General features: G+C 42.8%; 1 protein-coding gene across 1 annotated transcript; it reads left to right on the top strand.

Moving 5' to 3' along the window:
* The first annotated feature begins 4,427 nt into the window (after positions 1-4,427).
* LOC110508881 (AP-2 complex subunit mu-A) lies at positions 4,428-14,061 on the top strand. Its single transcript, XM_090225011.1, has 12 exons — positions 4,428-4,786; positions 5,643-5,764; positions 9,825-10,090; positions 10,188-10,270; positions 10,554-10,689; positions 10,985-11,129; positions 11,546-11,566; positions 12,043-12,168; positions 12,341-12,476; positions 12,687-12,784; positions 12,915-13,026; positions 13,144-14,061. The coding sequence occupies exons 2-12, from the start codon at positions 5,691-5,693 to the stop codon at positions 13,276-13,278; spliced, it is 1,332 nt and encodes a 443-aa protein (XP_090081137.1). The 5' UTR covers positions 4,428-4,786; positions 5,643-5,690; the 3' UTR covers positions 13,279-14,061.
* The last annotated feature ends 114 nt before the right edge of the window (positions 14,062-14,175 follow it).

Raw genomic sequence — 14,175 nt, 5'->3', positions numbered from 1 at the left:
GAGGGACATCAGGGAGTGCTGTGTGTGTTTTTACAGAGACATGGCTTATGGATGATACAGTCTACTCAGCTATTCAACCAGATGGCTATCCCATTTTCCAAATGGATGGAACGGTGGCTTCTGGTAACAGTAAGCAGGGAGGGTTATGTTTCCTCATTAACAATTCCTGGTGTACCGAAGTTGAAAACATCTTGAGTTCCTGTTCACCCGACCTGGAGTTTCTGATGCTAAACGCCGACCCCACTATATGCCGAGGGAATTTACGTGTGTTATCACAGCTGTGTTTACTGCCACAAGCAAATACCAAGGTAGCACTCAGCGAACTGAACAAGATCCTCCTGTTCTGGATGACTGTGTGATCACGCTCTCGGTAGCCGATGTGAACAAAACCTTTAAACAGGTCAACATTCACAAAGCCGCTGGGCCAGACGGATTACCAGGACGTGTACTCAAAGCATGTGTGGACCAACTATCAAGTGTCTTCACTGACATTTTCAACCTCTCCCTGACCGAGTATGTAATACCTACACCATAGTCCCTGTGCCCAAGGAAGCAAAGGTAACCTGCCTAAATTATTATCGCCCCGTGGCACTCACGTCGGTAGCCATGAAGTGCTTTGAAAGGCTGGTCATGGCTCACATTAACAGCATCCTCCCGGACACCATAGACCCACTCCAATTCGCATACCGCCCCAACAGATCCACAGATGACGCAATCTCAATCGCACTCCACACTGCCCTTTCCCACCTGGACAAGAGGAACACCTATGTGAGAATGCTATTCATTGACTACAGGTCAGCTTTCAACACCATAGTGCCCACGAAGCTCATCACTAAGCTAAGGACTCTGGGACTAAACGCCTCCCTCTGCAACTGGATCCTGGACTTCCTGACCGGCCGCCCCAGGTGGTAAGAGTAGGCAACAACACGTCTGCCACGCTAATCCTTAACACTGGGGCCCATCATGGGTGTGTACTACGTCCCCTCCTGCATTCCCTGATCACCCACGACTGCGTGGCCAAACATGACTCCAACACCATCATTAAGTTTGCTGATGACACAACAGTGGTAGGCTTGATCACTGACAACGATGAGATGGCCTATAGGGAGGTGTGGAGCCAGGACAACAACCTCTCCCTCAATATGAGCAAGACTAAGGAGCTGACCGTGGACTACAGGAAAAAGCAGGCCGAACAGGTCCCCATTTCCATCGACGGGGCTGTAGTGGAACAGGTCGAGAGTTTCAAGTTCCTTGGTGTCCACATCACCAACAAACTATCATGGTCCAAACATACCAAGACAGTCGTGAAGAGGGCACGACAAAACCTTTTCCCCCTCAGGAGACTGAAAAGATTTGACATGGGTCCCCAGATCCTCAAAAGGTTCTACAGCTGCACCATTGAGAGCATCCTGACCGGTTGCATCACCGCCTGGTATGGCAACTGCTTGGCATCTGACCGTAAGGCGCTACAGAGGGTAGTGCGAATGGCCCAGTACATCACTGGGGCCAAGCTTCCTGCCATCCAGGACCTATATAATAGGCAGTGTCAGAGGAAAGCCCATAAAATTGTCAGAGACTCCAGTCACCCAAGTTATAGACTGTTTTCTCTGCTACCACACGGCAAGCGGTACCGGAGCTCCAAGTCTAGATCCAAAAGGCTCCTCAACAGCTTATATCCCCAAGCCATAAGACTGCTGAACAATTCATAAAATCGCCACCGAACAATTTACATTGACCCCCCCACTTTTGTACACTGCTGTTACTCGCTGTTTGTTTGTTACCTATGAATAGTCACTTCACCCCCACCTACACGTACAGATTACCTTAACTAGCCTGTACCCCACACACTGACTCGGTACCGGTGCCCCCTATATATAGCCTCATTATTATTATTCTAGTTGTTACTTTTTATTATTACTTTTTATTTTATTCTAGTTGGTAAATATTTTCTTGTTCTTTAACTGCATTGTTTGTTAAGGGATTGTAAGTCAGCATTTCACAGTAAAGTCTACACTTGTTGTTTTCGGCGCATGTGACAAATAATGTTTGATTTTATTTGAAAATCATTAACCAGTAAGAATCTTCTCACCCGGAATGCAGTCTTTTATTGCAGCGTGTGATTTAAACCAAGCACGTTTAAAACACATTTTTCCAAAATATCACCAACATGTGTCCTGACCATCTACAGTATATTTTTTAGAATCCCATCCTCCCAGGCCATCAGCTTGGTGTAGGATCAGTTAGGGTCCAAGTAGTGGAATGGGGTAGGGATTGTTATTTTATGAAATAGTGGTATAGGTGTTGGGTAGTTGGTGGTGCAATTTTTTTCCTTATTCCACTTTCTATTTTCATATCACAAAATGTAACGCGATTGACCACACACTACCTGACTGTAGGTGGAGGTCTGCACAAACAAAATGTGTGAACACCATGATACCAACAAAGAAGAAGAAGGAGTATCAATGGTCAGCTAGTGGGATGCTGGTACATGAGCAGAATTGAGCAGTCGGAAATCCCGCTCAGTGGTGTGCTGGGGCCTCCTTGCCTCCTTGCTCAAAGAAAATAAAATGCCTCTCCAAATTCATTCAATTCATAAAAATCACACGTTAAACCAACACCCATCTATTTGTGTGACTACCTGGACCTACCATTTGGTTTTAAAGTATTAAAACCAAACCATATGACATGAATGAAAAGTACTTTAATAAACATGAAAAGGTGAATGTAATTGTATCTTTATTTAACTAGGCAAGTCAGTTAAGAACAAATTCTTATTTTCAATGACGGCCTAGGAACAGTGTGTTAACTGCCTGTTCAGGGGCAGAACGACAGATGTGTACCTTGTCAGCTCAGGGGTTTGAACTTGCAACCTTCCAGTTACTAGTCTAAGCTCTAACCACTAGGCTACCCTGCCACCCCATAAGCACTCATCATTTCAAATAGGCTACATGTTATATTAAACAACATATAAACAATCCAAATAGGTCAGAAACCAGGCAGGGAGCCTAAGAAGGAACGACAATTAATTATGTAGGCTATGTTATTTCAATTATTTTAAGGCTATAGCCTACAAAGAAATACATTGTGAAGCATTTGCGAGTGTGACACAATAGGCCAGTAGGGACAATTTTACCTTGTGCACTGGTCAGTAAAGGACGAGGTGGGAAGTATGGGATGTAGGAAGTTGTGTGGAGTAGAGTATGGGTTGGGCACACAGGGTTGAATGCCACGTTGTGGATGTGAAACAGGTCTGTGTGATGAGTGTTAAGGGGAGGAAACTATGGAGTATGTGTTGATATTTTGGGAGCTGTATGATGTAGATAGGGAGAGATTGTGTGAGGGGTTCGAGACAGTGTTGCCAACTCATTTTCAGGGTAAATTGCTTGAGGCAGGTTGATTTGTTGCTAAAAGTTGCTAAAAAACTCTGTGATGTCATTGCGTGATAACGTAAAACTGCGTCATTACGTAGAATACACAGTAACGTTACTCAAATTGACTGGCCATCTCTGCAAAAAATATGACTTGACATTTGTTCAGGTACAGACAGACTTCCACTCTTTTCTGTACTTCTGGCTGCACAATTTTGATTGAGACATGTTAATTGATGTTGTAAGTTCTGTTCAAGATCAAACATTCGTGACCAACTATATTCATTGGGTTTGCCTCGTCGAACCCGTACTATTACTGCTGCAGTCAGCCAACAATGATTTGCAATTTGCTGAAATTGCTGCTGCCTGTGCACGAGCTGAGCGCCTGCTGGTGACGTCGCTCACAATGCACTTTTGCAGCCAGGCACGTGTGTTGTGACTGAGTGTGTGACAGAAAATCGTTTTTGTGTCATTTAGAGGGAAAATGCGTGTATTTTAGAATTTGAGTCACTTTTCAAAAGTTGCTAAAGTTCCAAATAAATGTTTTAAAGTAGCTAAATTTGTTGCTAGGTGCTGTTTGAAAAAAAAAGTTGCCAGGGTAGTCTGAAAAGTTGCTAAATCTAACAACATTGCTAAATTGGCATCACTGGTTCTAGAGGCTTTGACGGGTTTTTTAATATTTTTTTATTTCACCTTTATTTAACCAGGTAGGCAAGTTGAGAACAAGTTCTCATTTACAATTGCGACCTGGCCAAGATAAAGCAAAGCAGTTCGACACACAACAACACAGAGTTACACATGGAGTAAAACAAACATACAGTCAATAATACAGTAGAAACAAGTCTATATACGGCAAAAAAAAGGCCATGGTGGCAAAGTAAATACAATATAGCAAGTAAAACACTGAAATGGTAGGTTTGCAGTGGAAGAATGTGCAAAGTATAAATAAAAATAATGGGGTGCAAAGGAGCAAAAATAAATACAGTAGGGAAAGAGGTAAATGGGCTAAATTATAGATGGGTGCAGGTACACGTGCAGTAATCTGTGAGCTGCTCTGACAGTTGATGCTTAAAACTAGTGAGGGAGATAAGTGTTTCCAGTTTCAGAGATTTTTGTAGTTCGTTCCAGTTTGAGTGGTGTAGTGGGAGGAAAGGGGCGTGGTCTTCAGGGCTCTATTTCTTAGAGGACTCATGAAGATAGTTTAATGTAACTGGGTCGTGACTGGCCTCACACTCCAGTACAGTTGGTGGCGGTGTACTCACCAAGAAGAAGACGACGCTGGTCAACTGACTTCTAAAGAGGAGGGGAAAGCAGTAGGAGCATAATTAGCGAGTGTGTGTTGTAGAACTTTTGCTAACGAACCCTGAAATATATCGGAGTAAAAAGGGACGTGGACTTAGGTGTGTGAGAAGACTGAGGTAAGATTGTAATTATATCGAAGACAAACTAGTCTTAACATATTCAACAGTAAACACAGTCTAGCTAGCTACCGGCGTTTATACCAGAAAGGCGCTAGCTAACGTTCATTTTAGGCTGGCAGCTAGCTAACTATAGTATCTGTCTTGCTAACTCTCCATCCTGTTTATCCCAAACCGAAGGTCAACTATCCACTAAAGTTGTATGTGTAGCTAGCAAGACATGGTGGAGTATACGTTTTCAGTTGTGCGTTAAAGTGAAGGGAGGATATAAACAATTTATGAAATTGTCGAGATGGCGAGCTATCTTTTCCGGTCAGGCAGACATCTTGGTGGGGCAATAAAACAGCGAGTAAACCGCTTAACGTTAGTGGCTTCATGCCATGCACACCACACCGTGTCCGCCAAGTCAAACAACATCCTCCTTTCGTGGAAGGGAAATTATCTTGCTAATCCAGCTATATGTGTGTCCAGCTAAGTAAAAGCATGTGCTGGCACGGGAAACTGTCGCCTTCTGTTACCGTACCTGGTCACAGCTAGAATTCCAGGAATGTCTTTCATTTAATGCATATTATTCGTACGCCTCATATTATAAACTACAGCAAATTATTAACGTCTGTCCCCCACCGCACTGGGCATAATAAATAAATTCTGTATTCTTCAATCCAATACCAGCAACCGTCCCGTCCATATGAATTTGAAACCACTCCCATACTATTCATAGCTAACTAGCTACTGGGAATTTTGCAAAACATTAAGACCAACTAAAATGGCTCTCATTATCATATCTAAGCTACTACTGCATGTAACAGGAATTTGACTTGCTGAAATGTCATATCACCCATTCGCTCTTCGTTAGGTGGGTGTTGTTTTCACCATGGCCAGTTTGGACTAAGGAGCAGCCACGATGATTGGAGGACTGTTTATCTACAACCACAAAGGGGAGGTCCTTATCTCTCGTGTCTACCGCGATGACATAGGGTAAGTAAGGTGGTAATTGGTTCTGGGGATTATAGAAGTGGGTTCTGTTAAGAGGGGAGAAGGAGATAGGAAATGGTGTCCACCTGGTTGGCCTGAGGTAAGTTAGGGAGATAAATAAGATCACTTTATTTGTAAATTGTACACAAGGTCCAACAGAAATTTGACTTCTGCTTTATCCCAAGGTTGGAGCAGTGGGTTGCCACACGGGGCACCCGCAGAATAGTTGTTGGGGGGTGGTTAGGTGTCTTGCTCAAGGGCATAACGGCTGGCAATAGAATCTAGAATTTGATAGACCCAATCCCTAGCTTGCCAGCTCACTTTCCCGACTGCTCTGCCTTGAAGTGATCACTGAGGTTCAATGTGAACTGATCAGTGTAAGTAATCACACAGCTTTCACCTGTCAAGCCCTGTCTGATCAGGTTTGCTTCAGGGGAGGGATCGGGGAAGGATGCATTTGTATGAACATCTCTGTAGAAACCTGACAATGGCTGTGCAGCGATGCTCCCCATCCAACCTGACAGGGCTTGAAAGGGTCTACAGAGAAGAATGGGAGAAACTCCCAAAATACAGGTGTGCCAAGCTTGTAGGGTCATACCCGAGAAGACAAAGCTGTAATCGCTGCCAAAAGTGCTTCAACAAAGTACTGAGTAAAGGGTCAGAATACTTATGTAAATGTGAGATATCCATCTTTTTTTTTTGTGCCAGGCTCAAACTTCCTGTGTTGTCTGTTTTGCTTAAGCTGCAAACTTAATTACAGCCATTTCTGATTGAAAAGTTCTGTTACTGAAATACCTCATATATTTTTGGGAAAAACATTCCCTATTCCCTCAAGCCTTGCTCTCTACAAAATACATGTATGCATTGTGTGCACATGACCAATAGGGCCTGACCTATAGCATATCATAATCACGTCAATAAATAGCTTACAACAAACTATGAACGTTCGTTCATTCGTGAATGCAATTTCCGAAATGGAACGGTGTATATATTGTTTAAGCAATTTTTTTTTTTTAAACTAAAATGCTTGATTGCATTTCAAATCACGAATGACTCGTATGCTATGCTGTATGACGATTTATTGATACAGTAGCCTATAAGTATTGAAATATAGGCCTAAGTAAGTTACGGTATTAAGACAAAACCGAATGTACTCTTATGCCTACAGCTCGACCGTGGTAATACAAGACTACTATGCTAAGCCTACTAATGATAATGACATTACCTATTATTATAATGATCATAATATTTACAATAAGGAGGTCAAGAAAAGAGCATACTTAAATTATATTTACAGTAATGTAATTATTCTGACTATTTGGAACAATGTAAACAACACTAAATATATGATAAATAATACCAGAGGCTGTTCTAATTAAAATAAGTGTAAAGCTTTTATAGCAAAGATTATTTTTTTATTACACATTTGTGTAATTGTTTACTTGACATGTGGTTGCGTGAGGCTTCATGCTCACGGATTCAGTAGGCTATTAAACACACACAAACAGGCAACAGAAGCAGGATCTGTCTTATTTCTGTAGATATACATGGATGATTTATAAAGCCAGGCACATTTAACAGTTAGGCTATTGATTATAGACATAAGTTGGGGTTTCCTCTCTCCTCACTTTTCTTAGTCAATAAGGCAAGGCCTGTTTTCTGATCTCCTCATTCTACTGCTGCCTCCACTGCATTGTTCTCTGCATTGTTTGCTATTATGCACATAGCAACATGGTCTAGGAAAAGATGCCAATTCAACAGCGCATTGATGTGTTTCAGAACCACGGAGAGCAACCGCTATCCAACGCGGGAGAAAGAGCATTTGTTATAAAATTATTATTTGTATTATTGTTGCACCATTGTTCTTATGTAATATAACTATATACAATTTCCTTAGACTAATGTACTGTGCCATCCCCATGGCCTCCACAATGGATTAGTACTCAGACGCCAATCAGAGAGGTCAATTGTACACCATGATATTTAGAAGAAAAAAAAAACATTTTTGCTACTGCTCGACTAATGAAATCTGTCGACCAACAGACTATTGACCAAACAATCGACCAGTCAACTAAATGGGGTCAGCCTAATAAATAAATATATAATTGTAATTACTTATGTTAACTTTGGTCTTAAAACAAGTGCAATGCCATTTTAAGTTATTGGTCTTTTCCTCCAAATGGTGATGGAGTGTGTGTACATTTTTTACAGGCATCACCTCAATGCACTGTGTATCAATCATTCTAATTCTAGCCCTTTGTCAAACCTAACCTCTAATTCGCAAGATCATAGTTATGGGTAGCTGCTTTCATTAGTTTCATGCCCTTCCTCTTTATCTAGTGGTTAGGAAAGTGAGGTGGAAGGCAGTTTTTACATGTTAGTGTAAACCGGTTATTAGAAGTACAGTCGAGCCTTGTAAGCCTTTATTTAACATGGGCTGGTAATTGTCTTTTTTGAAATTGAGTACAATGTTTTTACTACTGAGATATTGGACCAGCATTACAAATATCTTGTGAAAGCTATATAAATATTGCGTTGGGGGAATGTTTTATCGTAACCTTGATTGTCAGATGAAAATTTAGAAAAACGTACTCTAAATTGACTCTTTGATAAACAAAACAACTCATCCAACAGGAAGAGTTCAACAGATGGGTCCACTGATTTTCGCACCCACTAAAGAAAATAACTGGGCTAATACCTGACTATCATCTTGTGGATAATCACTATTGTATCAGGTCTCAGACATTGCAAGCTCTCTGGAGTAGCAAATGCTCAACCAACTATCTAACCACACCACTACAGCTCGGATTGATGCAGAATCAATACATTCAACTGCCAAGATTTTCCAGAGGAGACTCGACACGTTCAAGCTGCTTAAGATTTTAAGACAAGTTTTAAATTCAACCACTATTGGTGGTAAAAGTAGTTCATTTAACACATTGAAACTGCATTTGGTTGCCGACTACAGTGTTCCTCTACCATGGATGGTATTTCAACACAATGTTACTCGCTCTATGCACAAAAATGTATTTGTGTGCATTTTGTCTCTCTCTCCTTTACATCATCCCTCATCTCTTTATCCGTTTGCCATTTTCCTCCATATCGCCGTCTTTGCCACTGTAGGAATAGGTAAGCAATGCACCAGCCTATCGAGCATGTCCCCTGACCCATGGTAACCAATTCCTGACTCCCAATGCATGACCTCTGACCCACAGCAACTACCTGATGACCCTTTCAGCATGTCACCTGACATATCAGTGACCAAAGAAAACAAAGTTAATTATTGCAACCAACTAATGCCTCACTGATTTTATACACCTATTAGCAACAGGTGTGGCTGAAATAGCCAAATACACTAAAGAAGGGGTGTCCACATACTTTTGTGTATGTATGTATGTATGTATGTGTGTGTCTCTTCCCTCCTTAATGGACATTACCTTCTGAAAAAACAGCCGGACAGACTCTGTTAAATGAGCAAGTATAGTACCAGTGCACCTTCCATCTTTACCTCCATCTGTCTTAACTAGTGCAGTCCTGACTCTGCAGAGTCCGTAATCTGAAATTGGTTCCAGAGATCCATATTTCTGGGAACTATTTCCCTGGATCAGCTCTGGTTCCAAATAGAGGTATGATTAACTACTAGGCAGTAGCTTTGTGGTCCATATCATTTTCACTACTGTCAAGCTCACAGAAGTTGTGGACCCGTCACCTAAGGATCTATTCCAGAATATTGCACATCACTGAGAATCAACAGTCTTGTCTGGACATGCTGCCTCATCTGTAGTAAGAACTGTAGTGATTTATACATCTTGGATGTCAAGTAGGTCTGAAAAGGGAATGTATGGAAGGTAGTGTAGGTGATTCGTGTGTGACTATCCCTCAAAGCCTAGAGGAGACTGGTAATGTATACACATTACTTATGTATATGCGTATTAACCAAGAGCGTGATATTTTGCTTTTGTTGTGATCAATTGCAGATGGAGGAACATCCTCTTCCACATTTGCTCATTACTCCTGACATGAAAGTAATCCGTATCTTGCTCTCTCTACCTCCTTTTCTCAGGCGCAACGCGGTGGACGCGTTCCGTGTGAATGTGATCCATGCCCGGCAGCAGGTGCGCTCTCCTGTGACCAACATTGCACGTACCAGCTTCTTCCATGTCAAGCGCTCCAACATCTGGCTGGCGGCGGTCACCAAGCAGAATGTCAACGCCGCCATGGTGTTCGAGTTCCTCTACAAGATGTGCGACGTCATGGCCGCCTACTTTGGCAAGGTCAGCGAAGAGAACATCAAGAACAACTTTGTGCTGATCTACGAGCTGCTCGACGGTAACTGTCACTTCGCACAGTCATGCCATTCGTATCTTCTTTACTCTCTCTTACCCTTCATCATTTATTCATGGTTTGGTTTCTTTGTTTTGTGCAGAGATCCTGGACTTCGGGTATCCCCAGAACTCTGAGACCGGAGCACTAAAGACCTTCATCACCCAGCAGGGCATCAAGGGCCAGGTGAGGATGAGAAGTATCCCCTTGTCATTGCTGATGACCTCTGCAATGGGCTCTGTAGCAGAACTTGTGTGCCGTCTGTTTTCCAACTGTTTTCTAAAGGTTTCTCCTATTGTTTCTTCTTTCTCTGGGGTTGTGGACACTGCCGGATGCAGCATCAGGTAATGATGAGCCTCATTTGGTTTGGGCTGTTGATTTCAGTTCTATTTGGGACATTGGGCCTGGTTTCAACTATACGCTGTTTTTTTCCACTTCATATCATGTTGATCTCCCTCTCTTTTTACAGACAAAGGAAGAGCAGTCTCAGATCACTAGTCAGGTGACTGGGCAGATTGGTTGGCGTCGCGAAGGCATCAAGTATCGACGCAATGAGCTCTTCTTAGATGTGCTGGAGAGTGTCAACCTGCTTATGTCGCCTCAAGGTGACTGTTGGTCATAACACTTGAAAGTAAACGACCTAAACAGGTGTTGAATATGCTAAGAGCAAAAATAACTAGGGGAAGTGTAGGAGTAATGTTGTTTCAATGGGAGAATCACAATGACATAGTGCTCGCGTCCTCTCTCCTCGCCGCCTCCTCAAAACCCATTGAATGAGAGAGCCAGAGGTCCCTCCCCTCTGAGCTTCTCTTCCAATGGTTTTTGAGGAGAGAGGACACAAGGAGTATGCGATTGAGAAAAGGCCCTAATGATTGAACCTTTCACTTTTATCCCCTCCAGGTCAGGTCCTGAGTGCCCACGTGTCCGGCCGTGTGGTAATGAAGAGCTATCTCAGTGGAATGCCGGAGTGCAAATTTGGCATGAATGACAAAATTGTCATTGATAAGGCGGGTAAAGGCGGTGTCACTGATGAGGTGGGAAAGAGGTGAGTAAGAGGTTGTTTTTGGATGGACCCAGGGTTGGGGTTTATTCCTTTTCAATTCGGGAAGTAAACTGAAATTCCAATTGCAAATTTCATGAGGAGAATTGGAATTTAATTTTAGGTCCTGTTCTGAATTGAAAAGCATTTGACCCCAACTCTGGACAGAGCTTGTCATTAAAGGGCTGGAGCTTAATACAAGAGACTTGTGCTGCAGAATCAGATAAAGAATGTATTTCTCAATTGATTTTCAACTTGGTGTTGATTCTGACTTATTCTTCTGTGTAGGAAATAGGAATGCGATCTTTATCAGACCAACTGTCAGTCCCTGGACTAAGACCTCTATATAGAGCTTGTGTTGAGACTTACCATTTTTTTCCATTCGCTACATCTTTCTTTCCCTCTCTTATTCTGTACCTCAGTGATTTAGGGGGAGGAGGAAGGTACTGTATTGATATCTGGCCTTACTCCCATACCTCCCTGCTGTCTTGTCTATGGTGTCATTAATGGCGACTGCTTTACTAAGCATTTGAGGAGGCTCCCAACATTTACTGTATTAATCGAATAGTGTGACTGCTAATTGATGAGAATCTAACTAGCCTCCTCAAATCTTTAGTGGACTTCCCAATGGTTGTGTATTTCTTAGTAATCAGTGAGTGTTAGCTTTATTACCCACCCGCTTGACCCTTAACCCTGACCCAGTCTTTGACAGGGATGGAGATTAGCATCCACTGGGTTGCTGTGGTATCCCTTTTTGTGTGTCTTTATGTGTTGTGTGTTTGGGTGGTGGTGACGTGTTAGGAAGTGGGGAATGTAGAGTAGTGTGTTTAAATGGCTGGTTTGTGTTAGTTTTTAATGTCTGTATGAACAGTTGTGTATGGTGCATAGACAGTCAACCCTTCTCCCTCTGCTCCTGTAGTACCAGTGGTAAGCAGTCCATAGCCATCGACGACTGTACGTTCAACCAGTGTGTGCGTCTCAGTAAGTTTGACTCGGAGCGCAGCATCAGCTTCATCCCCCCGGATGGAGAGTATGAGCTCATGAGGTAAGTGTCACAGGCTAAACTTCAAACCTATATTACCCTGTGAACGCGCATGTTTTGTAATTCATCCCGCTTTCTGTGTGCATTTATATGTGCCCCTCCATCTTTGGATGTCTTTGTGCTGTTGCCCCCTGCGTGTGTCTGCTTTGACATGAGTTTGGTGTGGTTTTACCAGGTACCGTACCACTAAAGACATCATCCTACCTTTCCGAGTCATTCCACTGGTCAGGGAGGTGGGCCGCACCAAACTGGAGGTCAAAGTGGTCATCAAGTCCAACTTCAAACCCTCGCTCCTGGCTCAGAAAATTGAGGTAGCTATTCAGCCTTTTGTCTTTTTACATTGTGGTTAGTAACCTTGGGGTAAACCTGTTCTTCTTTTGAATTTATATTATGTTTGGTCTCATAAACCTTGTATTTTCTTGGTCTGTGAATTTCACCTATTGTTATTCTAGAAAGTTTAGGTTTAGACTGCTGTATGAGAATTTGTTTATCACGTTATGACTTGTTTTCTGTTGCTCCAGGTGCGCATTCCCACGCCGCTCAACACAAGCGGTGTCCAGGTGATCTGCATGAAAGGCAAGGCCAAGTACAAGGCCAGCGAGAACGCCATCGTATGGAAGTTAGTGTTATTTCAACCCTCTGCTTCTCCCCATCACCGTACCAAAGATCACACTCTTGTTTTGTATCCCCTTCCTTGATTGTGAATGTCTCTTTCTGATGTTGTATTGTTGTGTGTTTCCTGCATGTAGGATCAAGCGCATGGCTGGGATGAAGGAATCTCAGATCAGTGCTGAAATCGAGCTGCTGCCCACCAACGATAAGAAGAAGTGGGCCCGTCCTCCCATCTCCATGAACTTTGAGGTAAGGTTGCAGTCACACTCACCCTCTCAGCAGTAATGACAAATTTAGCATTTTAGCATGCAGTATTAATATGCAGTTGTGTAGAACTTGTAACCTGGATGTCTTTGTACCCCTCAGGTTCCATTTGCCCCCTCTGGGCTGAAGGTGCGTTACTTGAAGGTGTTTGAGTCCAAGCTGAACTACAGTGATCATGATGTTGTCAAATGGGTGCGCTACATTGGCCGAAGCGGCATCTACGAGACTCGATGTTAGAGCGCGAGCTGAGGCATACCTAACATTCTCCCTCCACACTTTACATATTTTCTTATGTCCCTCTCTCTTCACTCCATCTCTCTTCCCTTTATTCTGCAATGTTAAGGATGAATTTAAATAACGTACAGATACTGTATATGCAAAATGTGAACCACAGTATGGCATCTCTTACTATGGTTAAAGGTAGACTCAGCGATATGATGTAGAAAGTAAACAGCATAGTGGGTCGTTTTCTGCAGCAACTAAGAGCGTTGAAGCTCAACTTCTCTACTTTTTTGGTGCCCTGAACTGAGAGCTAAGTGTTGCTTTTTGCTCATTTCAATAGCCAGTGCTGCTCATGGCAACATCATTTCGATGAGTCTACCTTCAACTTGCAAACAAGCTGCCCCTGTATAGAAAGAATACAAATAACGTGAAAACTGGTGGGGTTGAAGGGTCCATAATGTGGAGGAAAGTCCAGGTTAAGTGTTACTGTCCAGTCTGCAGTTTTTATTATAGGGTCAAGGTCTTTGAAGCGTCCACTTGTTATCCACCGTTTTTCTAAATGGCCTTTTGAGTCCAACATCCTCTTACCTGTGACATGCATCTAGTGAGCTTATTGATAATTGGCTGTTTGTAAATGGTAGTTTGTTTCTCTGGGTGGACTACAACCTGAGCACTACAGTGGCTTGGCGCTGACCTGCCTTTTCAGAGCCCGTGATGAGGTCGCCCCACCCCCCGGTGGTCACATTGCCTTGTTTGTAAAACCTGGTGACTGTCCAGTAAAATCCCATCATGTAACCAGCTCTGCCTGTCATTGTCTTTTTCTAAACTGGGTGGTTGGAGCCCTGAATGCTGATTGTCTGACAGACCGTATACCACGGATGTTAAACTATTTACTGCTCTAATTACATTGGT

The sequence above is a fragment of the Oncorhynchus mykiss genome, chromosome 28 (assembly GCF_057628025.1).
Source record: "Oncorhynchus mykiss isolate SJ-2025 chromosome 28, ASM5762802v1, whole genome shotgun sequence".
Classification (NCBI taxonomy): Eukaryota; Metazoa; Chordata; class Actinopteri; order Salmoniformes; family Salmonidae; genus Oncorhynchus; species Oncorhynchus mykiss.
The sequence above is the reverse complement of the archived record's forward strand: the minus strand, read 5'-3'. Positions and strand labels throughout refer to the sequence as shown.

What these genes read in the sequence shown, in the direction of transcription:
- LOC110508881 (XM_090225011.1), top strand. Translation starts at nt 5,691, where the DNA reads ATGATTGGAGGACTGTTTATCTACAACCACAAAGGGGAGGTCCTTATC. An exon ending in GATCTACGAGCTGCTCGACG is followed by an intron (nt 10,091 to 10,187) that starts GTAACTGTCACT and finishes TGTTTTGTGCAG; the next exon opens with AGATCCTGGACTTCGGGTAT. An exon ending in GAGAACGCCATCGTATGGAA is followed by an intron (nt 12,785 to 12,914) that starts GTTAGTGTTATT and finishes TCCTGCATGTAG; the next exon opens with GATCAAGCGCATGGCTGGGA.